This window comes from Meles meles, chromosome X (genome assembly GCF_922984935.1).
Source record: "Meles meles chromosome X, mMelMel3.1 paternal haplotype, whole genome shotgun sequence".
Taxonomy (NCBI): Eukaryota; Metazoa; Chordata; class Mammalia; order Carnivora; family Mustelidae; genus Meles; species Meles meles.
In genome coordinates, this window is record NC_060087.1 from 13,413,993 (window position 1) to 13,441,361 (window position 27,369).

The 27,369-nt window shown below is 42.2% G+C and overlaps 1 protein-coding gene across 5 annotated transcripts in view; it reads left to right on the forward strand.

Annotated features, from left to right (window-relative positions):
* Positions 1–27,369, forward strand: part of REPS2 (RALBP1 associated Eps domain containing 2) — a 218,676-nt gene that overhangs the window by 82,209 nt on the left and 109,098 nt on the right. For all 5 annotated transcript variants that reach the window (XM_045995957.1, XM_045995953.1, XM_045995956.1 and 2 more), the window contains exon 6: positions 20,107–20,245. In XM_045995957.1, coding sequence (XP_045851913.1) covers positions 20,107–20,245 — 139 coding nt within the window. The remainder of the gene's footprint in view (positions 1–20,106; positions 20,246–27,369) is intronic.

Here is a 27,369-nt window from a genome sequence, read left to right on the forward strand (position 1 = left end):
GACAACTCTTCCAGTTTGCCATGAGCTGCTTCTGCTTCATTGGTATGGATGAAGCCATCTTGGAGTCCTGGGAGTCTGCTATGTTATCCCGTTTATTAGATGACAAAACCTGAGGTTTAAAGACCTTATTTAATTTGCCCAGAGTCACAGCTAGGAAGAGCTAGGGCTGGAGTTCAAACACAGGACATGTTTTCTTAGTCTGGCTCAGGAACCAGATAGATGGTGATATCATCTGGTAAGCTAAGAAGCCCTAGATAGAAAATTGGCATTGAGAGTATGAAGGAAAGATCATGAGTTCAGTGTTGGATGTTGGGATTTGAGCTTTTGGGATAGCCAAGAGGAAGTGTCAAAGAGATGGTGGGGAGTATGGCTCTGGAGCTTTGGGGAGAGCCAGGGCTAGGCGTCAGTATTTGGCAGTTGGTGGTCATTAGAAGGACTTATGGTATAGTGCAGAAAAAAACAGATGCGTTCTTGCCCACATCTGACCAAACTGTGTGACCTTTGGCAAGTTTCTTCTCTTTTCTGTAACATGAATGACTTGGAATGGACTTAACAGTCCATTGGAATAATCTGCAGTAGTCTGACTCCCTTAATGTTTGCTTGGGGTCAGTGAAAGCCCTGCCCCTGCCCCCTCCTGACTGGAGAATTGCCTTCTGTTTAAGATGAGAACAAGGGGCCTTCGTTGGGACAGCAGTTCGTGGTTTTCATGGCTGATGAGTTTTTCTTGCTTTTGTTTCTAGGTTTCCTTCCTATGCGTATCGACTTGGTTTGCTTGAACTCCCATTTCCCAGAAAGGAAAATGCCCACCTGAATTAGTCATGTAGATGATGGGATCTAAAGAAAAGGTTTTTGGTGGTGGGGGATCAATACGGATTGGGCCTGGTAGTAGGCTAGGCTGGGGTAACTCATTCTCCTCGCATTGCCACGTTAATGTGCTGTTGGCCACCTTGCTCTCTTCTAGCGTCCTCTGTGGCCTTGTATTCAAGTTGTTTCTCATGATTAGAAGGGAGGTGGGACGCCTGGGTGGCTCAGTTGGTTAAGCGGCTGCCTTCGGCTCAGGTCATGATCCCAGTGTCCTGGGATCGAATCCCCTATCAGGCTCCTTGCTCGGCAGGGAGTCTGCTTCTCCCTCTGCCTCTGCCTACCTTTCTACCTACTTGTGATCTTTCTCTCTGTCTCTCTCTCTGACAAATAAATAAATAAAATCTTAAAAAAAAAAAAAAAAGAAGGGAGGTGGCCTCTGAGTACTTGGGGCGGTTATTCAGGACACTGGGCCAGTGCTGTTGCAGCTCATGACCTTGACATTTTGGAGATGCTTATGCCAAATTCAGCACCCAGATATTGGCATGAATAATTTTTTTTGCCTAACATTTTAGGAATTTCAGGGTTTTTTGTCGTTGTTCAGGGTTGGAAGTTTTTTCCCATGAAATTTCAGATGCTGAGCATATCTTATATCAGTGGATGGTTGACAGTGATTTGTAAAGAAATGCTAAGTCTTCAGGGCACCTGGGTGGCTCAGTCAGTTGTGTCTGCCTTCACCTCGGGTCATGATCTCAGGGTCTTGGGATTGAACCCCAAATCTGGCTTCCTGCTCAGCGGGGTGCCTGCTTCTCCCTCTCCCTCTGCTCCTCCCCTCTGCTCATGCTCTCTCTCTCTCAAAATGTTCAAATGAATGTGTGCGTGCGTGTGTGTGTGTGTGTGTGTGTGTGTGTGTGTGTGTGTACTAGAAATACTAAGTTTTCTTTCCTGATTCATTTGTTTATCATGTGTTTATAGGCCATTTTGTGGTTTACTTTTCACAAATTATCTTAACCATCGACATTTGTAATTTGCTGGTGTGGGATTTAGAATTGTCCCTTTTGTTCCCACTATACTCCACTGCCTCTGCTTTTGCTGTGGCTGCCAGAAACTACCTTGGGTTAAGTCCTTGTTTTATAGACCCCTTTTGCCACTGACCACCTTCTTGACATGCTCTCATTGTTTGGTGTCCATGATGCCATCCTCTCCTGCTTTTCCTCCTGCTTCTGTGACTGCCTCTTCCTCATCTTTTTCCATTCTCCTTCTTCGATCAGCACCTCACGTGTTGGTGATGCCTGGTCTGCTTCTTACTCTGTTCCTCTTTAGCTGTACGGAAGCTTATGACCACATATCTCCATCTGCCAGACATCCTCACTCAGATGTCCCACTGTGAGTTTAAACTGACATGTCTTTCCCACAAAGCCAGCTTTCGCCCTTCCATTCCTGGCTCCATCCACCTATCAGCATGGGCCGGAATGCTGGTCTCTATATTTGGCTCGTCTCTTGGCTCTTCTGCCCACTTAGTTGCCAGGTCCTTGCCATTTTACTTTCTAAATACCTCTCTTACCTGTCTGTTATTCTGCATTTCTTTGATTCAGACCATCCTCTTCTGTGACTGAATCTATTCTATTAGCCTCTAACTCTTTTTCCTTGCTTCCCCTCTTGCCCTCTTCAAATCTTAAAAGTACATGTCTAATCACACTACTCCCTTGACTGAGACCGGTCACTCCCTGCCTACTGCTACCTTTGTATCACCTATGTTCCTGAACATGGCTCTCAGGGCCCTGGTGTTCACCCCTGCTTAATGCCTTTTCAGCCACAGTAGCTCACTTCTCTCCCTCAATACTCTTGGCCACACAGAGCTACTGTTTTTTCTCCGATGGTCAGTGTTCTCTGTGTGGGATCCTTATTCTCCATCCTAGATTTTGCCTTCCTTGTTTTCTCCTTTGTCTTAATTCACGTATGCTTTTGTTTTCCATTGATAATATTAAGTGTGAGAATTTTCTAGTACTTCTTGTATACGTGAAGTTTCCATTTTATCATTCTTTTTTTAAAAGAGATTTTATTTATTTGACAGACGGAGATCACAAGTAGGCAGAGAGGCAGGCAGAGAGAGAGGAGGAAATAGGCTCCCTGCCGAGCAGAGAGCCCAATGCGGGACTTGATCTCAGGACCCTGAGATCATGACCTGAGCCGAAGGCAGAGGCTTAACCCACTGAGCCACCCAGGAGCCCCTATTTTATCATTCTTAAAAAATGGTTCGTAACTTCTCTCATTTATCTGTAAGCTCAGCTAGAGGATGGACATTCAGTCTTTATTGGTTTCACATTCCAGAGGCAACTGGTGTTGTCTGTTTCTTTTATACCATACCAGGAGTATATTGTGCACATATAAACAAATACAGGTATTCATATATATTTGTGTATACATATACGTATACACACACACATATAAAATGTATGCAATATATTTTTACATATTTTTACATAACTTTAGGAAGACAGGCTTGGGCAAATGCAATATCCTTCCAGGTAGGTATCAAATATAAAAAAAAATCTTTTATTTGAAATCAAAACATACTCACTTTTTGCACTCTAAATATACATGTTGTGATATTTTCTTCTCTTTCTGGAGGGGTGAACTTAACAGCCTTCCGGGGTACATTCTCAATACTCGCTTGTCTTTATTACTTCAAAGACAAAAAACTGATAAAAACAGAATTTAGAGAACTTCATCACTCTGCCATTTTACTTGGGGATTTTGCCTATATTTGTGGTGGCAGTTTTCTACTGACTAGGCAGACATTGTTAGACATTGCTATTTAGTCACTATATTAATATAAAAGTCTGTGACTTGAAAAACATTTATTTAAATTAGTTGTCTCCCCCCCCCATTCTTGCTCAAGTTCAATTTTTTACCGTGCCTCCCAGTCCCACCCTGGACTTAATTGTAGGTACTCATGGCCAGAAGCAGATTCTCTCTGCTCCTTGCCTCCTTTTGGAACTTTCTAAATAGGAAAGAAGTGTGTAAAGGTTGGTAAAAAACAAATACCCCAAGGTTCTTTCAGAGTGCTGTTGGCGTAAGTCAGAAGGGAATGGATGATCACTGTGAGTGAGTTGTTCATTGTAGGCGTTCCGATGAGAGCAGGAAGAACTAGACTTTCTGGGAGGCTGTCGCTGCACTGGGAGGACTTTTCATGGTGTGCAAGGTATCTTCTGAATGGATGGACTATCATGTTGTGGGTGAGGGCAGCAGAGAGTAGAGGCTGTGGCTGGAAGACTGGGATGGGATTGAATGAGGTGGCTTAGAGGTGAGTTGTGAGCAAATCGGTGCTCTGAGTGTGAGAAGAAAGAAGCAGGCCACCAAGTGGGGCCTACTCAGTGTTGTCTAGCCGCTCTGCTTCTCATACCTGGTCCTCAGCCTGGAGGCATGGCCTGTTGGCAGGTCGGGCCCAGGGGGAGCTCTTTCATGGTCATTTGGCCGGGGCGGGGGCTGTTTTTTGTTTTGTTTTCTTTGATGGAGCCTCAGGCATTTTTTTCCTTGATTATTTTGGTATCCTTCCTGCTCTCTCCTTATCTGAGAGCTGTGACCTTCACCCTTTGTGAAGTGCCCCTGGGCGTACCTCAGCATGACGTCACTCCACATTCAGTTCTGACCCCCCCCTCTTTTTTTTACTCCACATCTTGCAGTCAAACCAGTGGGCTAATGAGCCACTGAAAAAACCCTCAGGGCTGTTCTCCCGAGGGGCTGGAGCTCTGCACCCACCTAATCCATGCTCACCCTCTCTCCTTGGTCATGGTGAGAGTGCGCTGAGGTGCTGCTGGCTTGTGGCAGATTATACAGTAAATGCCACGCTGCTGTTTTTTCGTTTTGGGGTTTTTTCTTTTGGATCATGAGTTGTGAACTTTGAAATACTCTTGTTCTTGAGAGCAATTAAAAATTAAAAAAATATGTCAGAAATTAAAAAGATACAAAAGGATGCAGAATGAAAAGTGTCCCTCCTGTCCCCTCTGCTGGCCATCCAGTTCCGCATCCTAGAGACAGCTAATATGACATATTTCTTTTGTATCATTCTAGGACTATTTTATGCATATACAAGTGAATATAGGTATTCTTATATGTAATTATATATACTAGGTGCAAAACATACAGTTCCACATTTTTATACATATGGTAGCATACCATGTACATCTGTTATGCGCTTGCATATTTTAGGTAGCAATAAACTTTAACAGCATTCTATAGCAGTCCTCCTCTTTTGGCTTTTTCCAAATGCGTGGCATTTTGTTGTGTGCATCTTCCATAAATCATTTATGGATCAGCTCCTTCTGATCAGCATCTGGAAACTTGCAATCAGAGCATTGCTTGCATATGCATACACACACACACACACACACACACACACACACACACACACAGAGAGAGAGAGCGCATGCGCAGAGCATTGCTTGCATATGCACACACACACACACACACACACACACACACACACAGAGCGCATGCGCCAGTTCTTAGAAATGGAATAATTGGATGAAATGTCTACACATTTTTTTAAATTTTATTTTTTTAAAGCTCTTATTTACTTGTTTGAGAGAGACAGAGATAGCGAGAGAGAGCATGAGCAGGGAAGAGAGGAAGAAGTAGGCTCCCCACTGAGAAGGGAGCCTTATGTGGGGCTTGATCCCAGGACCCTGGGATAATGATGCGAGCTGAAGGCAGACACTTAACTGACTGAGGCACCCAGGTGCCCCTACACATTTTTATTTTTGATAGAGATTTTCAAATTGGAGACTGCACCAATTCACACATTCACTAACGATGTATGAAAGTGTTTATTTTCCCATACCTGTGCTAACACAATGTGCTGAGAAACTTGCACATCTTTGCCAATCTGATAGGTGAAAAATGGTATCTCAGTGTAATTTTTTAAAAATATTATTTATTTATTTATTTGACACAGAGAGAGAGAGAGAGGGTACAAGCAGGGAGAGTGGCGGGCAGAGGGAGGAGAAGCAGGCTCCCTGCTGAGCAACGAGCCGGATGTGGGACTCCATCCCAGAACCCAGGGATCAGCACCTGAGCTGAAGGCAGACATTTAACCAACTCCGCCATCCAGGTGCCCCTATCTAAGTGTAGTTTTACTTAACATTTCTCTTTATTTTTAATTTTCAAGTTTTTTAAAGATTTTATTTATTTATTTGAGAGAGAGCAGGGGCAGAGGGAGAGGGAGAAGCAGACTTCCCGCTGAGCAGGGAGCCTGACATGGGGCTCAGTCCCAGGACTCTGGCATCATGTCCTGAGCCCAACAGACTGAGCCACCCAGGTGCCCCAACATTTCTCTTTATCAGTGAAGTGGAGTATAGCCTATGCCCCTTTTAAGAGTTATCAGTGGTTTTTTGTTTGTTTGTTTTTTACTGGTTTGTCATTCCTGCCAGTGTGAAACCAGAAGCTGGTGTCTCTTTTCCCTTGGAGGAGTGAGAGGCTGTATATGGAAAATTGCTCCTTGTGTGCTTGAGAGGAGGTCCTGAGCACCCAGGGCCCTTGTAGGAGGTTAGGGACCCCATCCTCTCCTGGTTCTGGAGCGCCCTAGGCCCTCCCGCACCAGGAAATTCTTATTTATACTTTTAGGGCAGAAAGTTGAATTACTTAGTTTATGGGTAGAGATTAGGGCTAGGAAAATCTTCTGTTGTTAGGGATAGTGAACGTTAACACATAGTGTGTGTGTTGACCTCTTGGCATTGCTAAATTTTCTTCCTGGGACTGAAATAGAAGGGGGTGAGGGAAGGAGGAGGAGGAGGAGAAGGAAGAGGGCGGGAAGGAGTGCATGTGTGTTTGTCTTTGTGTGTAACAGGAAGAGCTGGTTTGATCAATTTTATAGGAATGCATATGCCTTATTCTTGACATCATGTTTTACCCGATTAACTCTGCATTTGATTTCAAACCTTAGCTGGAGTTTTACCATCTCCTTAAGGAGTAAAAAAGGTTGATATGTCCTACTTCACTGAGTCTACTACCTAGGACTCACAGATACCCGATTAGTCACTATTACCACAAAAGAGGTCCTGTTTTACCCGATTAGTCACTATTACCACAAAAGAGGTCCTGTTTTTCATCACATTAAGCCTCTTTCCTACTTACTTCCTTCACCTACTTCTTTCCCCCTTATTTTTGAAACATTTTATTTCAGTTGATACTGAAATTAACTTTTTTTGTAGCCTAATTTTTTTAAGATCAGTCTCTTATTATCTTCTTCAGGAGCTTACCATGTCCTTATGCTTCTTAACAATTAACGTGGTGATAGTTGCTTGGTTTCTTAGTTGGGAGGCATTTCTACATGAAAAATGTTCCGTGTTACAGGATGAGAATAGTAAAGAGACACTGGATCGTTGAGAGATGTGATTCCAGGATATGAGAACAGGGTACCTGGCATTGAAACTGAAGGATTTTTATGGGAAAAGGAAAATTCAGTAATATTAGGATTCATTGGGGTGCTGCCTTAAGGCCTTACTGAATCCGTGCTTGGAGACAGTAGGGTGGAGGGAGGGTAAAAATGGTGGATCTGGTACACATGAGAAGTCTTGCTTCCCTGTAGTTCCTCATAGGTCATTAGACTACTGATGAAAGCAAATGAGCTCATTTTGTTTGTGGGGTCAGCTCTATTTTTCCGCACAGTTGTGGGCATTATGGTGTCCAGAGCTTTTCTTGATAGTAGCTAGGGCCCACATTGATATGGTAGATAGGAGCCCCTCTGATTTATTCTCTCAAATGTAAACACCCAGTTGAACTCCTGGTCCCAAATAGTACTATTTAAAGCTGGAAAAAGAGAGTGTGTGTTTCTGGCATATTCTCCAGGACCCCTTGGTCTCAGTTCGTTGGTATATATATTTGGGTGTAAATATGGAAAGTTCCTTTACAGCAGCACCATTTCAGCTCCTGGGCCCATTGGTGGTATGCCCCCTGGTCTCAGGTGAACAGGTGTCATGCCCTCAGTTGCCTATCCCAGTGAGAGTCTCTACCAAGTGAGTGCTTATTTCATCCTGGTGCTGTGCTCGTCCCTTCACTTGTAGGTGTCCTTTCAATTCTCCCGACAGTCTTGGAAGTAGACTTCTTGCAATATTATGTCCCGTACTCGTTCACTCTGGAGTTCTAAGGGGCTTCTGGGGGTCCGGCACCATGCCAGGAGTACCGGGAGGACCACAGACATGGTCCCTGCGATCAGAAGGTCCCACCTCTGCGTGTATAATGGAAAACTGACAGTTGCCCTAATGACAAGAGAGGATTTCCATGGCATGTGACAGAGAAATCCCACCTAGGGCTAGAAAGTGAGGGAAGGCTTCCCTGAAGAGGTGCTGTTTGAGCTGCGCTGTGCAGGAGGAGTAGGAGGTAACCAGGCAAAGGGAGGATGGTGCTGGGAGGTGAGGAGAGGGGTGTCTGGCTGAGCGGGAAGAGTCTAGACTAAGGGTGTGCCTTGGCCAGCGTTTCGCTGTGGACGGCAGAATCTACTCCGGCAAGCTGCCCAAATAGGGATTTCTGATAAGGGGGTGGAAGGTCTGCCAGGTCTTCAGAAGGGCTGAAGATTGTGACTGTCTTCTGGGCTGGCAGGAACAGTTCCCCGAACCACACAGCAGGCCTGGAGGGCTGGAGGGCTGAGAGAGCTTTGCCTTTGCCACAGTCGGGTAGCTACAGAACTGGGCAGCTGTCGCCATCGCTTTCAGCGGCCGCTCCACACTCTGTATGACCCAGGCCTGCCAAGTGAATGTTTTGTTCCCTGCCTCTTTTACCACGTGACTTGTTTTGAACCAGCCTTTCGTGGGCGTGTTTAGGGGAACCTAAGTTCCCTGTGGAATTCTAGCAGCAGAGGTATTTGGGTAAGGTGCTTTTACTTCGCCGGCGTCTGCGGTGCAGAGTGATGCTAGGAGGCACTGGCGTGGGTACTGGGTGAGCCAGTACACCATGTGGAGAGCACACCGAGGAGACACAGTCCAAGACCTAAAAGAAGGCCAGTGTGGCCGGAGCCCAGTGTGGGAGGGAGAAGAAGCTGGAGAGGTAGACAGAGCCCTGTGGGCCATGGCACCGCCTTTAGGTGGGGAACTGATGGCTCAGAAGTTAGGGGGCCCAGGTAACCATCCCAGATCTGAGCCCAGATCTCTCCGCCTCCAGAATCTGCCCTCTTTTTGCACCTCCAGTCTGTAGCCTCATTGTCTAAAGCATTCCTCGAATTCAGCCCCAGATCTTGAGTGTTAAGGGGAGGCCATAGTGAAGGAGGTGAAGGACACCGTAACCTAACTGGCAAGGCTTGGGCTGGGCATGTTAGTGCAGTGGTACTGGAAGTCCGCGGCCGCATCAAAATCTCGCCTGCTGCTAACTCCTCACTTTGTCCTGGGCTGGTCTGAGCAGATAGCAGAATCCCAAGGGAAAGTGCCCTCTGGAGTAGCAGATCTTGGCTCCCGATGGAAGAGTTGGAGATAGTGATTTTTCATAGGCGTTTCTTAGGTTAATCAAAATAGTGTTAGTGCCGCATACTAAAATCGCAGTGAAATGATTGAATACCTGTATCGTATGGCTGTCTGCAGAATTCTTTCTGACGTGAGAATGTGCCAGATGTTTATAGGTGTGTGAGAAATCAGATGGTGCTCTGTCTGTATAATTTAGTAGTTTACTGGCTGAAGTTTACAACTAAACTAGACAATGGGAGGGATGTAGAAGTGTGGGTTATTCATATCCTGTAGGAATATCTGCAGTCTGCAAAATTGCTGCATTGAGTTTGGCACTGGAGTGGCGGTATTCCTGTTTTCTTTTCTTTTCTTCATGGTGAGTTCACTCTTTAATCCCCATCGCCTATTTCACCCCTCCCCTCCCCGTAACCATCAGTTTGTTTTTTATAGTTAAGAGTCTGTTTCTTGGTTTGTCCTATTTTTGTTTTCCTTTTCTCGTTTGTTTTGTTTCTTAAATTCCATGTATGAGTGAAATCATATGGTATTTGTCTTTCTCGGACTGACTTATGTCCCTTAGCATTATACTCTCTGGCTCTGTCCGTGTTGTTGTACAAGGCAAGATTTCATTCCTTTTTGTGGCAGAGTAATAATTCTGTGGTGTGTGTGTGTGTGTACACACATACTTGCTTGCACCCCACATCGCTACCCATTCATTTTTTCATGGACACCTGGGCTGCTTCCATAATGGCTATTGTAAAATAATGGCGCAATAAACATAGGGATGTATGTATCTTAGGGTGTTTTGGGTAAATACTCAGTGGTGTGAGTACTGGATCCTAGGGTAGTTCTATTTCTAATTTTTTGAGGAACCTCCCTGCTGTTTTTCACCAGTTTGCATCCCACCAATAGTGTAAGAGGGTTTCTTTTTCTCCACATCCTCACCAACACTTGTTGGTTCTTGTCTTGATTTTAGCCATTCGGAGAGGTATGGGGTGGTATCTCATTGTGGTTTTGATTTGCATTTCCCTGCTGGTGAGTGATGTTGAGCATCTTTTCATGTGTCTTTGGCCATCTGGATGTCTTCTTTGGAGAAATGTCTGTTCATGTCTTCTGCCCATTTTTTAATTGAGTTATTTATTTTTGGGGTGTTGAGTTGTAGAAGTTTTTTTTTTTTTAATATATTTTGGATACTAACTCTTGCTTGGGTATATCACTTGCAGGTATCTTCTCTCATTCCATAGGTTGCCTTTTAGTTTTGTTGATTGTTTGCTTTGCTGTGCAGAAGGGTTTTTTTGTTTTTTTTTGGATGTGATTATCCCTATAGTTTATTTTTGCTTTTGTTTCCCCTTGCCTCAGGAGGAAAATGTTGCTAGGGCCGATGTCAGAGAAATTACTGCCTGTGTTATCTTCTAGGATTTTTGTGGTTTTAGGTCTCATTTAGGTCTTTAGTACATTCTGTCTATTTTTGTGTATGGTGAAAGAAAATGGTCAGTTTCATTCTTTTGCATGTAGCTGTCCAGTTTTCCTAGCACAATTTTGAAGAGACTTTTTCCCATTGCATATTCATTCCTCCTTTGTCAAAGATTAATTGACCATCTAATTGTGGGTTTATTTCTGGATTTTCTATTGTCTTCCGTTGTTCTATGAATCTGTTTTAATGCTATTACCATACTGTTTTAATTACGGCTACTTTATAACATAATTTGAAGTCTGAAATTGTGATGCTTGCAGTTTTATTTTTCTTTCTCAGGGTTGCTTTCTCATACAAATTTTAGGATCGTTTGTTCTAGCTCTGTGAAAAATGCTGTTGGTATTTTGATAGGGATTGCATTAAATGTGTAGATTGCTTTGGATAGTATAGACATTTTAACAGTATTTGTTCTTCCAGTCCATGAGCATGGAATACTTTTCCATTTCTTGGTGTCATCTTGAATTTGTTTCATCAGTGTTTTATAGTTTTCAGAGTAGTGAGGGTGTTTCTTAAAAGGGAATGGTGTATTATTGCAGGATGGTTGGATCAGAAAGGGAGGGAGAGGCCTCGGACTTGCCGATTAAAAAAGAATGTAGGGGCGCCTGGGTGGCTCAGTGGGTTAATGCCTCTGCCTTCGGCTCAGGTCGTGATCTCAGGGTCCTGGGATCAAGCCCCGCATCGGGTTCTCTGCTCAGCAGGGAGCCTGCTTCCCCCTCTCTCTCTGCCTGCCTCTCTGTCTACTTGTGATCTCTCTCTCTGTCAAATAAATAAATAAAATATTAAAAAAAAAAGAATGTATACTCTGGACTCTGCTCATATTCTGGCTCTACAATTTTAGTAGCATGTGATCTTGGTAAGTCACGTCCCTTCCTTAATGCTCAGTTTCTTGTTCTGCAAACTGGAAATAATGGGACCTACTTCTCAGGGTTCTTGTGAAGGTGAAAATCGGTCATGTGTATTGGGTGCTTGTGGTGCCTGGCACTGAGCAAAGTAATGAATATGTGTTCCCACACATTCTTCTATGTCTGTGGTGATTGCTTTTAAAAATTTCGTTTGTCTTGACAAGCAGCAACTCCATGTTACTCAACCTCCTAAGCTGTTGAAATTAGATCCCTGAACAAGTTTGGCATCTTTATGGATGCATTTCCATAAAGAAACTGATAAGGTTAAATTGCTCTGTTAGACCAGTTAGAATGGCCAAAATTAGCAAGACAGGAAACAACGGGTGTTGGAGAGGATGTGGAGAAAGGGGAACCCTCTTACACTGTTGGTGGGAATACAAGTTAGTGCAGCCACTTTGGAGAACAGTGTGGAGATTCCTGAAGAAATTAAGAATAGAGCTTCCCTATGACCCTGCAATTGCACTGCTGGGTATTTACCCCAAAGATACAGATGTAGTGAAAAGAAGGGCCATCTGTACCCCAATGTTTATAGCAGCAATGGCTACAGTCGCCAAACTGTGGAAAGAACCAAGATGCCCTTCAACGGATGAATGGATAAGGAAGATGTGGTCCATATACACAATGGAGTATTATGCCTCCATCAGAAAGGACGAATACCCAACTTTTGTAGCAACATGGACGGGACTGGAAGAAATTATGCTGAGCGAAATAAGTCAAGCAGAGAGAGTCAAGTATCATATGGTCTCACTTATTTGTGGAGCATAACAAAGAACATGGAGGACATGGGGAGATGGAGAGGAGAGGGAGTTGAGGGAAACTGGAAGGGGAGATGAACCATGAGAGACTATGGACTCTGAAAAACAACCAGAGGGTTTTGAAGGGGCGGGGGGGGGGGAGGTTGAGGAACCAGGTGGTGGGTAATAAGGAGGGCACGTACTGCATGGAGCACTGGGTATGATGCCAAAACAATGAACACTGTTATGATGTAAATAAACAAATAAAAATAAATAAATAAATTAAAAAAAAAACTTAAAGAGCTTCAAAACAAAAAAAATAAAATAAAAAAAAATTGCTCTGTTAGGATTTAATTTTAACTAACTTCTCTACAGGCAAAGCCAGAAGTCATTTATTGCAACTTCCTGTGAATCTATAATTATTTCAAAATAAAAAGGAAAAAAACCAGAATTTTTTCTTTTAATTTTATTGGTAAAGGAAGGCGCCCAGCCTTTACAGTTAGGTGACGTTGTTTGATAAATATATATATAAAGTTCAGCTCTAGTCATCATAGGAGAGCTCAGGTTAACCTTTCTGTCTCTGGATTGGAATAGTCTATTTGTCCAATTATTCGTTCAGTCACTGAAAAAAACATGTATTGAGCATAGGCACTTGTCTAGGTGCTGGGGCTACAGCAATGATCAGACTGGACCAGTTTTGCTGCCCTCATGGACCTTTTATTATAGTGAGAGTGGGGTGTGAGACAGAGGATAAATATGCAAGATTATAAAGTATTACACCGAGTAACCAGCTGGAAGTTCAAAACTAAATTGCTGAGCTCCATCTTGTTTTCTTCATTCCTCATTTGTTTTCCCAGTTTTACCCTGGCCCTCTCTTCTTTTTACTCAGTACATCTTCTCTTCAAGTCTCCTTCAAACCCATGAAAGATAAACTCCTGTTACCCAGACATAGAAAGATGGCTGTAAAGATGTGTCCACACACCTGCTGTCCCTATAGATGGCCTGCGTGGACAAATTATAAAATCGAGTAGGCTCAGAGTTGTCTCGTGTTATTAGGTGGTCAAATTACAAAACGAAGCCGCATGCTTCTGTGTTGAGTGCAGGAATGAGTGCATGCCGTCCTGGGCAGGCCTGCTTTTCCTTTGGGCCTTGCCTGAAGGATAGTTAGACTGATAGCTGCCATGACAGAGATGCCCCATTTTTTTTTTTTTTTTTCTTTTAAAGATCATTTGTTTATTAGAGAGAGAACAAGCATAAGCAAGGGGAGGGTGGCAGGCAGAGGGAGAGCGAGAAGCAGGCTCCCCGCTGAGCAGGGAGCCCAATGTGGGACTTGATCCCAGGACCCTGGAATCACGACCTGAACCGAAGGCAGCCACTTAACCGACTGAGCCCCCCAGGCGCCCATGCCCCACGTTTTATTGACTTCATCGCATTGGTATATGTCTCACTCATCTGCCAGGTTGGTAGGCAGCCGTCCTCCCCATGGTGATTCAGGCACCAGTGGTCCTTCTGTTCTGTGGCTGTGCCATCCTCCATTCAGTGGCCCTCGGGGACGAGCATAAAGGACTGCAGGGTGCTGGCTCTACGTGGAAGTAGTGCGGGTCACTTGTGCTCACATGGCATTGGCCAGAGCTCAGTCACATGGCTGCAACCAGTTTCAGAGAACATGTCATTGTTGGGCGGGCAGCCACAGCCACGCAGTGATACTTCTGTACTAGGCCTCGTGTGCTGTAAACGACCAGAGCACAGCTGCCATAATCCCACATACCAGCACGGCTGTCGTTTGCCTCTCTGACTCTTCTTCTCAGCCCCATGGCTGATCAGTGAGCGTGATCTTTCCTGAGGCAGATTCATATTTCCTTGGGCTCTAGTCTGGTCTCACCAGCCTGTTAGTCCTTCTTTCTCAGTAGGGGAGATTGAGTCTTCTCACACCTTTGCTCATGAAATCGTGTTTTGATCAGTGGTTGCACTGAGGCCGTCTTATTTCTTCCAAAATATTGTTGGCAGGTGAGGTGTTCTCACATACTCTCTGTGGGCTTTCTATCAGCTTTTGCTACTCCAGATGGTTTGTTTACTAAGGCACCGGAAGGACGGAAGGACACCGGCATAAGATCACTGCATCCTCAGGTGAAATGGCTGGACTCTTGGGCAGCCTTTATAGGCTGCCTCCAGGGTGGGATTAGATTCTCAACAGAAACAATAGGCACACCCTTGTAAATTCTCCCTGACGATGCCTCCTTGCAATTCGTATTATTCATCTGCGCTTGATTTTTAAGATACTTCAGGGGTAAATGTCACCTTTTGGGGTTTTATTAATAGTTTTACTTTTTAATGAGTCTTTTGAAGTCGCTTTTATTATAAACAGCCAGTTTTCCCTTGAGATAATAACTTGTAGTGCCAAATATTTGCATTTCACTTGAAACTAAGGGTTTGAATGTTTGAAATATAAGCAAATCTAATTCTCCTGTGTCTAGAGAAACTGCATAATGAACCATATGTATGTGGCTTAAGCCGACAGATGTGGAAGGTTTCTCTCTCATTTTATTTTTTCTTAAAAACGCTGGCAGAACTTAAAACTGGCAGCAGCTAGCAAATAGCTCACCCAGCCGGCAAAACCCCTGGAGCTGGAGTTGAAGGGGACGAGTCCTCTTAGGGTGCTGGCACATGTGGGGCTTTTCCTGGCTCTGGCTTCTCCTTGGAAGCCCGGGGCCCCATAGTTCATCTCCCTACATTTCTTAGTCTCTCTCCGGTGGCTGAATTTTCACATCTTTGTCTGTAAAGTGGAGCCAGTTGTTTCAATGGACTTTGGGGTTCATTTGGAGAAGATGTTCCACGTCTGGGTCCTGCAGCAAGATGGCCCTCTGGCTGCTGACAGAGAGGTCCTTAGCTGCCATCCCACTGCTGGAATGGGCCTTCCTCTGGTCCTGGCCATATGGCTCTTTTCTTTCTGTCACCTCTCATTCCTCCCTAACTCTGGGCCATCTTGACCTCTGGCCAGGGTTGCTCATGTGGTCTTAACTTGTCCTCCTACCTTTAGTCTTTCCTCTTCCATTCTCGTCACTGAAGTGATCTTTCTGTAACTGACATCTGATAATTTCATTGTTCTGTTTAATACTTACCTGTGGCTCCCTATTGTCTTCTAGATACAGTCTGTATGTCTTAACCTGGTCCACCTGGGCCTTCATGATCTGGGCCCTGCTTGTTGTCTGGACTATCTTCAGGCAGCTGCACTAACATCCACGTTGTACTAGCAGCCTGTTCTGTCTACATGTAGTCTTTCAGAACATGACCATTTTCTGTCATTTTGGGGGGTGGTTATAAATTCTGTTCGTTTTATTGGTGTTGCTCTACATGTTTTGTGGCATTGCTTCTCAAACTTGGGTGTGCTCCAGGTAATCTAGAGGACTTGTTAAACCACAGATTCCTGGGTCCCACTTCCAGACTTTGATTCCCCAGATGTAGGGTAGGTTCCATGTTTCTAGCGAGTCTCCAGGTGATGCTGGTTTGGGTGTTCTGGGGACTGTACTTGGAGTTGCAAAAGCTCTAGAGTAGCCTGTCTTGTTGTAGCACTTGCTTCATTATTTTGGGATTGCCTGTTAGTCTTTCTCTCTCATGAGACCTTAGGTTTCCTGGGAAAAAGAATCAGTTTACCCATCAGTATAGATGAGTCACTGGTGCTTGGGATATTCTTGGTGTTCAGTAAGTGTCTGTTGAATGAATGAATGAATGAGTGGGTCACTGTTCATGCAGCAAAGTTCAAATCATTTTGCTTCTTGTGATGAGCTTTCTTTTAGACTATTTCAGCCTAAGAATGTGTGGAATGTGATCTACTCCTTCTGTATGCCCCCACCTGACACTGAAATACTCACTTAATGGCTATGGAACTTGAGAAATTCCCACAGAGATCAGAGACCATGGATGAACTATAGGAAGATAGACATGGATTTCTTTTGATAGATCTGAAACTTTATGTGAAATGGACTCACAGGTTTACTTTCATTTAGCACAATACAGAGTAGTGTTTCTGCACCTCTTTTATTTTTTATTTATTTTTTAAAAGATTTTTCTTTATCTATTCGACAGAGATCACAAGTAGGCAGAGAGTCAGGCAGAGAGAGAGAGGGAAGCAGGTCCCCCACTGTGCTGAGAGCCTGATGGGGGACTCGATCCCAGGACCCCGAGATCATGACCTGAGCCGAAGGCAGAGGCCCAGCCCACTGAGTCACCCAGGCGCCCTCTGTACCTCTTTTAATATAAGGCAAACATCTGAACTTACTAGAGCTTATCAATAAATGGATCTCACACTACTTTTTAGAATCTGTGATGTGCCTGCTAGGGACTATATGCAGAGTAAAGGGATACATGATATTTTTCTGGTCCCCCATGTTGAAACCTGAGTGATGGTATTTCAAGAGCACTTGAAATGTTCAAGTATGTGTGATACTAATCATAAGAATTCATATTTTTAAGATGCCTAATTACTTGTTTATTAAATCAGTTAAAAGCATGCAGTGAGAAGCAAGTTCTAGGGAGGAGAATGGGGGTAGGTTAACACATTTAGAGCAAGCAGGTGGGTGATCAGCCTGCTAAGAGTCAGCAGGGGGAGGTTGGATTATAAGATCCCTAAAGGCCATGCGGGGGAGGTGGATGTGTTTTTATTAGGCAACAGGTCATCTCTGTAGGCTTTCAAGCCCTGCTGCTGTTAGAATAGCCTTGAGACCTGCTAAGAAGCCACTGATGCGCGGGGGCAGTGAGATAATGTGGGAGAGGAAATAGAGTGAGCAGGTGGTCATGGGCTTGGAGAAAGAACAAACATGGGCTGTCATAACAACAGCAGCCAGATACAGCAGCTCCAGTTCCAGGCGGGAAGTCGTGTATTCTAGGGGAACCGTAGCTTCTGTATCAGACCCAGGAATGTAGCAGCCAACACCCAGCACAGAGATTTCATTTGCAGGGCGGTGGTGGGACAGGGCTTTTCACCAGTGTCCTTCTGGTTTTGTGAGCCGTCTGCTTGATTATTCAGTTGTAAATATCCATTCTGTGTCCAGCCCATGCCGAACTTTTTAGATACATTTACTCCAGCTGTTTCCTTCAGTGCCAACCAGAAGGACAGTGTTCCTGGGAGTCCTACGCATTATAATTTGGCCAGGAACCCAATCCATTACATACCGATTCCCTCTGCCCTGGGTTTTGCCCCTGCAACCTGGTCAGACATCTGGCCTTGTTCGGAAAGTGCTAGTGTGGAACATTTGAATTTGGCTCTGGGATTTGGTGGGAGTGTTTCAGAAAGTTGTGTGTCCATTGGGTGCTTAGACTGAATTGTGGCCTTTCTTGCTTTATTGGTACTGTTCATTATCAGAACGGTGGGAGTTTCTGAAAACAACTTGGATGCAACTCAATTTTTAAAAATTAATTTATTTTTAAAAATTGAGATAAAATGGCGTATAACATTGTATTAGTTTTAGGTGTGCAATATAATTATTTGATATATGTATATAATGCAAAATGATTACTGTACTAGTTAACATCATCCATCATCATAGATAGTTACAGATTTTTTTTCTTGTGATGACAACTTACAAGGTTTACTCTCTTAGCAACTTTTAAAAACATACAGTACAGTAGCAGTAATTATAGTCACCATGCTTTGCATTACATCTCTAGGACTTACTTATAACCAAAAATTTGTACCTTTTGACCACTTTTACCCATTTTGCCCACCCCCCACGTCTGACAGCCACCAATCTGTTCTCTGTATCTATGAGTTTGATTTTTTTCCTTGGTTCCACATATAAATGATATCATACAGTATTTGTCTTTCTATGTTGGACTTACTTCACTTAGCATTATGTTCTCAAGATCCCTGATGCAACTCAATTTAAAAAAAGGCCTAAAGAGTAGGCTGACTTTTTTGAACAACAGATAAAACAGAGGGGGTGATTACTTGCCGACTGCAATAATGCAGATCGCAAATAATGAAGGATATGGACTCATCTCTTAAGTCGTATGGGCCTTCATTTCTTCATCTGAGAACAGGATAATAATACCTGCTATGTCTACCTTTCAAAGGTTTTGAGATGCTCAGGCAAGATAGGTATGTGTAGTGCTTTGTAAATTTGAAAGCATTCTATGAATTTAAGATAATAACTAATGAGTAGTGGCTTCTGGGACATTTAAAAATGTCTGGTACACATTTAGTGGAAACTTTAAAGATGGTACGAAAACTTTAAAGATGACATCTCGAAGTTATATCACAGCTCAACATTTTAGAGTCTTATTTCATCTCTCAAAGTCACAGAGGAGAGAGCTGGGTGTTCCTGAGAATTACTTGCTGGAATGGGGTGTGTGGGGGCGGGAGGAAGGGTGCAGAGATGGTCGGCTGTCTTTCCTAGGGATAGTGAGTAGAAGGCCCTCCTAATGATTAATTTCTTGATAGTGTGTGCAGAAGCAGGCAACTTGATGGGTTATTAGCAGTAATATCTCTCCTTTTCTTTCCTAGTCTCTTTTGTCCTAAAGGGTCACACTCCTGGTGTTCACCTTAGCCTTGGGGTAGATGGGAGGAATGGAACAAAGACCTAGGCTCCTCCTTCCAGAATCACCAGTTTTGCTTCTTTACTCATGGCCTAGTACAGTCTTTTCTCCTGAAGTTTGTTTCTGGGTCTCCTTATCCTTAAATCCTCACATTTGCCTTGCATGCCCCCTAGTGGCAGGTCTGATGCACCCCATGTTATGTTGCCCGGTTTGCTGTGATCCCTCGAGCAGTTTTCTCCAGACCCAGTTGTATTACCAAGCGTTACCCACAGTTCACAAATGCAGAACGACAGATTGGGGGATCCTGACTTGCCACTCGAGTAGGACGTGGGGAGGTGGAATTGGAATCAGAACTTTTGATTCCCAGTATTATACAATGGAAATGCCTCAGAAAAAAGATGACATGGTTATAGCTTTTGTAGATTTTTAAAAAATGGTTTAAAAGAAAGCTAGATTATTTTGCTGCCTACTCAGCTAACCTGAAAGGATAAAAATGTGGTCAGTATTTATTTATTTATTTTTAAAGATTTTATTTATTTATTTCACAGAGAGAGATCACAAGTAGGCAGAGAGAAAGGCAGAGAGAGAGGGGGAAATAGGCTCCCCGCTGAGCCAAGAGCCCGATGTGGGGCTCGATCCCAGGACCCCGAGATCATGACCTGAGCCTAAGACAGAGGCTTAACCCACTGAGCCACCCAGGTGCCCCTGTGGTCAGTATTTAAAGATAAGAATGATCGTCCTTTTGGGACACCTGGGTGGTTCAGTCAGTTAAGCGTCTGACTCTTGATTTCACTCAGGTCCTGATCTCAGGGTTGTGAGATTGAGCCGTGACTCCGGCTCCGTGCTGGATGTGGAGCCTGCTTAAGATTCTCTTGCTCCCTCTACCTCCATCACTCCCCACCCTGCACTTGCTCTTTCTCTAAATAAATAAATAAATAAAAATGTTTAAAAAGAATGATCATCCTTTTTACTCTTTCTTCAGCACATTGGAAAAACTTTTTTCACTCACCAAGTGTTCGGTATATTTCATGCTCAGACCTGTTAACAACTTTGAGGTATCCAAAAATTTAGGCAGCATGATGTCTGCCCTGCAGAAGTTTATGTTCTAATTATGTCCTAGTTACAAGGTGTTTAAATGTATTCTCTTAAGGAAAAAAAAATAAGTATAATGCATGATGACTTTTGCTGATGTTTCCTATTTTTACCTCTGAGCATTTGCTTATTTATTTTTTAAGTCCTTTTCCGTGGAGAGAGAACCACATGATAACAGCAGTAATTACCCGGAGGAACCCTGGAGGATAACAGAAGAACAGCGCGAGTACTACATCAATCAGTTCCGATCCCTTCAGCCTGACCCGAGTTCCTTCATTTCAGGTAACTAAGCTGAGGGGTGAAGGCACGGGTCCCAGATCATGGTCTCACATCGCTAACAGTACACACACACAATGACTGTGACATCCTTCTGTGATTTTGATGTGTTTTCCTCTACGACTGAATTTCTTATCAACTGTAAACCATGCAGAAAAATACTTGGCAATGACATTTGGAGAATAATGTTTCAGTTTCCAAGGTTCCTGGGCCTTATTAGCGGAGCAGTTCTTGAGATGGTAGACTGTGGCACCAGGATGACCTCTTTAATTGCTTATTCATATTCGAGCGAAGGTGTAGTGTAGCCTTCTAAAGATTTCGTGTCCCAAGTCTCTTAATGTCATGTATGCTTTAGAAGTCCAAATTCGTGCTCATTTTCTTTGGCTCAAGTCCTTCTGCTCTGGATTTTCTGAGAGAAATTAAAATACGGGAGGAAAAGAGACCAGCAGTTTTATGTCCACATGTCTGTTCTTCTGGGTTGTCTTCTAAATACGTATTCCTGTTGAGTTCTCATGCAAAATTCAAACTGAGACAAACTGATTTAATTCCTGTATGCCTACGTTTTCCTGGGCTGAAGACTAAACAGTGAAATAGCAGAGTCTGGAAGAAAAATTCATAAAACTTTCTTTTTGTACTTCAATTTTGAAGAATAACAATATTTCCTCAATAACTGTAACCTGACATATTGAATGTGGACTAATTTTCTCTTGAGAAATAAGGTATATAATTGAAATATACTCGTATAAATTCAGGCATCTGAATTTTTCTGATTGTTGGTAGTAGTTTTATTGAAAGGCAGATATTGTAGATAGAACAAATTCAGTGTTGACAACAGGACTTAAAATAAGCAGAAACCCAGATTGACCATTTACTAACCTTACCCACTGCTTAAGTGAGTTTTAAATTTTTTAAAAAAGATTTTATTTATTCATTTGAGAGAGAGAGAGAGCACGAGCTGGGAGGGGGTACAGAGGGAGAGGGAGACACAGTTCTCCACATGGGGCTCAATCCCAGGATCCTGGGATCATGACCTGAGTCGAAGGTAGAGGCTTAACCCACTGAGCCACCCAGGTGCCCTTTAAGTGAGTTTCTTCATAATGTATGTGTATAATTAAACAAATACAAATGGGTTGCTGTTAGGAGTGTTTTTATTTTAACTTCCTTATTTTGCAGAATTTCCAATGCGATATAACTAGAGTGACTAGTACAACAAACCCCTGTGTACGTATTACACAGCACAGTGATTTTGTTCAGCCTGTATCCTCTCTCAGCCCAGATGATTTCGAAGCAGTTATCAGATCATTTCATGAAATATTTCAGTTCATATCTCAAATGATAAGAAAGACTTCTTTTAAAAACGTAACCACAATTCACTGGCACACGTGAAAAAAAATACGAAACACATTTCCTTAATATCATCAAGTCTTTGTTCAGATTTCCCTGATTGTCTCACAAATGCCTTTTAAAAACAGTTCAGTTTGTTGAAGGTCAAGAGGAGTTCATCTATTGCAATTAGGTGATGTCTCTTTTAAAAACAAAATCTTTTCTGAGATATTCACATACCATAAAATTCACCCCTGTAAAGTGTATAGTTCATTGGGTTTTGTGTATTTACAGGATGTATGCACAATCTGAATTTAGAACACTTTCATTACCCTGCAACAGACCACCTACTTATTAGCAATTATTCCCCATTCCTGCTCTCCCCACCTCCCAGCACTACATAATGACTAAACTACTTTTTCTCTCTAAAGATTTGCCTATTTTAGGCTTCTCTATAAATGAAATCATATAATGTGTGGTCTTTTTTTGTATCTGACTTCTTTGACTTAGCATAATATTTTTAAGGTTTATCCAGGTTGTACTATGTACTAGAGCTGGATTGCTTTTTTATGGCTGAATAATTTCCATTGTATAGATATATACTACATTTATTTATTCATCAGTTGATGGCACTTGATTTGTGTTGTTTCTACTTTTTGGCTATTAAGAATAATGCTGCTGGGGCGCCTGGGTGGCTCAGTGGGTTAAGCCTCTGCCTTCGGCTCAGGTCATGATCCCAGGGTCCTGGGATCGAGCCCCGCATCGGGCTCTCTGCTCACCCGGGAGTCTGCTTCCTCCTCTCTCTTTCTCTGCCTGCCTCTCTGCCTACTTGTGATCTCTCTCTGCCAAATAAATAAATAAAATCTTTAAAAAAAAAAAAAGAATAATGCTGCTTGGGGGTGCCTGGGTGGCTCAGTCACTTGAGTGGCTGCCTTCGGCTCAGGTCATGATCCCAAGTCCTGGGATTGAGCCCCACATCGGGCTTCCTGCTCAGTGGGGAGTCTGCTTCTCCCTCTGTTCCTGGTCCCACTCTCATCCTCTCTCTCACGCTCCCTCAAATAAATAAAAAAATCTTTAAAAAAAGAATAATGCTGCTCTGAACATATGCATGCACATTTTTGTATGAATGTATGTTTTCATTTCTCTTAAATATATACCTAGGAGTGGAATTGCTGGGTCACATGGTAACTGTGTTCAATCATTTGAGGACCAGACTGTTTTGCATGGCAGCGGCATCGTTTAACATTGCCACCAGCAGCATATGAAGGTTCCGGTTACTGCACATCCTTACCGACACCTACTGTCTTTTGCTTATAGCCATCCTAGTGATACCAGATGGGCTGAGGCCCCAAGAGGGAAGGCCTCAGGCCCCTCGCCATGAGCGTTCTTGGCTTTGTGTGAGAAAGAATTCAAGAGCAAGCTGTTCAGAAAGAGAAACAAAAATTTATTGAGTATGGAACTGAGAAGGGAGCTACTTCACAGATAAAATAGTCTTATTATTTTAAATAATAATAAGAAGTCACCTCTTCTTCCAGGTGAGGAAGAGGACCCTCCTTTGCCTCTAAGAAAGAGTTTTCTAAGTTTTAAAAATTAGCTAACGGTATAGTGAGGGGCTTACTCCTTAACTTTGGGTTTATCATTTATTGGGTGCTTAGTTTCTCTGTTGTCGTAGGGGTGGGAAATTACCTACAGGGAGCAATTTTAAGAATGTTCAGACTTTGTGGCTTTTACTGCTGGAGGGAGTGGGGTCTTGTGGTCTTCCATGGTTGGCTCTTGTGACTCTGTCTGCCACCTGCTCACTTTTAGGTTAAGGGTCAGTATCAAACCTGAATGGCTTTACTTTGGTCAACTTGTCTCCTGAGTCTCCCTTCCCTCCTGCCTCACTAGTGAGTGTGAAGTAGTATCATTTGTGGTTATGATTAGCTTTTCCCAGATGAAAAATGGAATTGAACATCCTCTCATGTTCTTATTGTATATCTTCTTTGGAGAAATGTCTATTCAAATCCTTTGCCATTTTAAATAAATACTGAATGTAAGAGTTCCTCATGTACAGGCATAACTTGGGGAGATTGAAGATTTGGTTCCAGATGACAGCAATAAAGTAGATATTGCAATAAAGAATGTCAAATATTTTGATTTTCCCATGCATATAAAAATTATATTTACACTATGTTGTAATCTGTTAAGTGTGTAATTGTATTATATCTAAAATGTGTGTGTATATAGATCTATATGTATTTTTTTAAAGATTTATCTATTTACCTATTCAACAGACAGAGATCACAAGCAGGCAGAGAGAAAGGCAGAGAGAGAGGGGGAAGCGGGCTCCCCGCTGCGCAGAAGGCCCAATGTGGGGCTTGATCCCAGGACCCCGGGATCATGACCTGAGCTGAAGGCAGAGGCTTTAACCCACTGAGCCACCCAGATGCCCCAGCACTGTATATATTTTAGTTAAAAAATAATTTATTGCTAAAATATGCTAACCATCATGTGAGCTTTCAGTGAGTTGTAATCCCTGATCACAGATCACTGTAATAAATATAATAATGATGAAAAAGTTTGAAATATTGCAGGAATGACCAAAATGTGTTACAGAGACATGAAGTGAGCAAATGCTTTCGGAAAAATGGTACCAATAGACTTGGATGCCACAGACCTTCAATTTGTTAAAAAAAAATGCAATATGTGCCAAGTGCAGTAAGGTGAAGCATAATAAAATGACGTATACATGTATTCTAGATACATATTCTTATCACATACTGAATTTGTAAATACTTTGTCTCAATTGGTGGCTTTTCTTCAATTTTCCTAACAGTATCTTTTGGAGCATGTAAGTTTTTCATTTTGATGGTGTCCAGATTACGTTTTTGTTGTTGATTGTGCTTTTGGTGCCATAACTAACAGATCATTGCCTAATCCAAGGTCATGAAATTTATGTCTTTATTTTCCTCTAAGAAGGTATATATATTACAGTTTTATCTCTTATATTTGGGTCTTTTATCCATTTTGAGTTAATTTTTATGTATGATATCAGGTAGGTGTTCAAATTGCTTCTTTCACATGTGGATCTCCAGTTGTCCCAGCACCATTTTTTTGGGGAAAAGAAAAAGATTCTGTGATTTAATTGTTTTAACATCCCTGTCAAAATTCATTTTACTATGAATGTTAGGGCTTACTTCTGGATGTTAATTTTTTTCCACTGATTTTCACTGTCTAGTCTAATGCCAATAACCACACTGTCTTGAGTAATGTAGTAGGTTTTGAAATTAGGAAGTGGGAGTTCTCCAGCTTTGTTCTTGTCAGCGCTAATTGTTTTGATTTCAATTTTTAGGGATTGTGGTTTTTGAAAATTAGTTTTATACATATATAAAATATTTTCACAATTCTGAATTTGAGTCTGTAAAACAGTTTACTAAACAATTTACAAAGTCTATCTTCTATTTCTATTTCTATCCCATCTACTCTTTTCTTCTTTGCCCCCTTTTTTATGGTTTATCTCTTTTTAAAAGTAAAAGCAAATTTTTCTGTGTGTGACTATGTTTATGTGTGTGTGTATATTCTTATCTCCCATCTTCTGTGAGATAAATGGTAGCTATTTCTACTTCTCTCCACTTGCTTCTTCTATTTCTACTTCTCTCCACTTGCTTGTTACAGTTAACATTATGTCCTGGTGATTACTCCATATTGCATGGAGAGATGTTTCCCATTCGCTTTTATGGTTGTGTACTACTAGATTGTGTGACATGTAGTCATTTATTTAGCTAATCCGCTTTTGGGATTCTTTTGAGTCTTTTGCTCTTACGCATATTTTGTTGTGAATAGCCCTCTACCTGTCTTTTTATATTTTTGTCAGTGTATCTTTGGATAATATGATTTTCTAGACACTGCAAGACACTCCTTCTGTGGGGTTTGTGCTGGGCTGTCATTTCAGCAGCATTGAAGAAGATGCCCATTTTCCCACAGTCTTACTGTCACTACATGTTCACTGACTTTTGTATTTTTCTCCCACTTGATAGGCAAGAAATCATGTCTTTGCATGGTTCTATTTTATGGATCTTTTATGTAGAAGGTTGAGGTGGTTTTTTAAAAAAATATGATTAAGAGTCAGTTGGGCATCTGGCTGGCTTAGTCGATAAGAGCATGCAACTCTTGATCTTGGGGTCATGAGTTTGAGCCTCATGTTGGGGATAGATTACTTTTAAAAAAGTTTGAAATATTGCAGGAATGACCAAAATGTGTTACAGAGACATGAAGTGAGCAAAAGCTTTCGGAAAAATGGTACCAATAGACTTGGATGCCACAGACCTTCAATTTGTTAAAAAAAATGCAATATGTGCCATTTTGTTCGGCATTTATTTGGCATATGTGCCAATATGTGTGGTTGTATCTATTTCTGTGAACTGTCATAGCTCTACCTATTTTTGTATAGTGTTATTGGTCTTTATTTTTAATATTTTTATCTATTCATTATGTTAACATTTATCACTGATACATCAATGCTATGTATAGCTGTTTTTTACTGGGCTAAGACACTTCTTGTAATAAAAAGTCTGAATCTACATTTTGATGTTTGATTGCTGACAACTTTTTAAAGCCTCATCTCTCCCTCTTTTGCTCCATATAAATCTTCCCAGCAGGTCTGAAAATGGCTGGAGAGAACAAGGAAAGGAGGCTGGCTTGGGGTATCTAGGTTGGCTGGGATTAGGGCCCCGGGGAGGATTCCAGCTCACTGATTCAACATCTGTCAGCACCAAAGGAGGGAGCACTTGGGCTTTCTCATCAGCTTCCTTCTCTGGCAGGTGACAGCCAGGGCACGATTGAACTTGTTAGCTGTTGGCTTCCGGATGGGCCCTACCTAATCTCTTTGGGACACCATGGCAGAACAGTCCCTCTCTACTGTCTGAAGGCCAGGCTGGGTCTCTGGCTTGGGTTTAGGCCTAGTGTGATTTGAAGAAAGGATATCAAGGAGGAAAAAGAAGAATGAGTTAAGGGGTGAATGTGTTTATATCTATAAAATTGCTGATAAATAGGCTCTTAAGACATTTCTGGTAAATGTTTGACAAGGGGGCCGCACTGATGTCCGGTAGTCCTGTGGCAGCATTATTTTTCAGGATGCTTTTTGGAGATTGCTCATTGGTTAATAGGGCACTTTGCCTTTGATTCTTAATAATCTATCAAAGGAAAATAGATCTGCTTTAGGGTACATTATAATACCTTGTTTTAAGGCCAGCTAGAAGACTTGTGATTGCCAAGGAAAGACTTTCGACTTAATCAGTTTAGAGCTTGAGGCTTTATTTGACTGTTCTTCATGTTAGAATCGAGGCCTTTGAATTTTGAAATTGGTCTTAGAGCTGAAACCATAAAAATTTCAGTCTCACTAAGGATTGGTCTAACATTTTAAGTGCAGTTGGGACTTGGAGTTATATAACATATGAAATGGAATGATTACCTGATTTCAGTTGATACTGGTAAATTTGTGATGGATAAAGAAAGTAGCAAGAGGTTCCTGGATAAATTTCTCAAATAGCCACCAAGAGATCTTATATTTCACCAGACTCTTTACCAAGATGTCCGTTTTATCTTGTGTGATAAGATGAATGGTGTCAATTTTCTTTTTGCTCTATTTTCTGCCGTGATCGTATATTACTCTCTCACCATTTCATTAAAAGTGCTTGACAGATTTTTACTTTAATAATTTTGAAATTTGTCTTCTGAATTTTGAATAAACTTTTGCAGATCTTTGGAAAAATCAAGAAGGAATTTATATGTATAATAAGTATTATGATATTGTTTCTTTTGCCCGATTC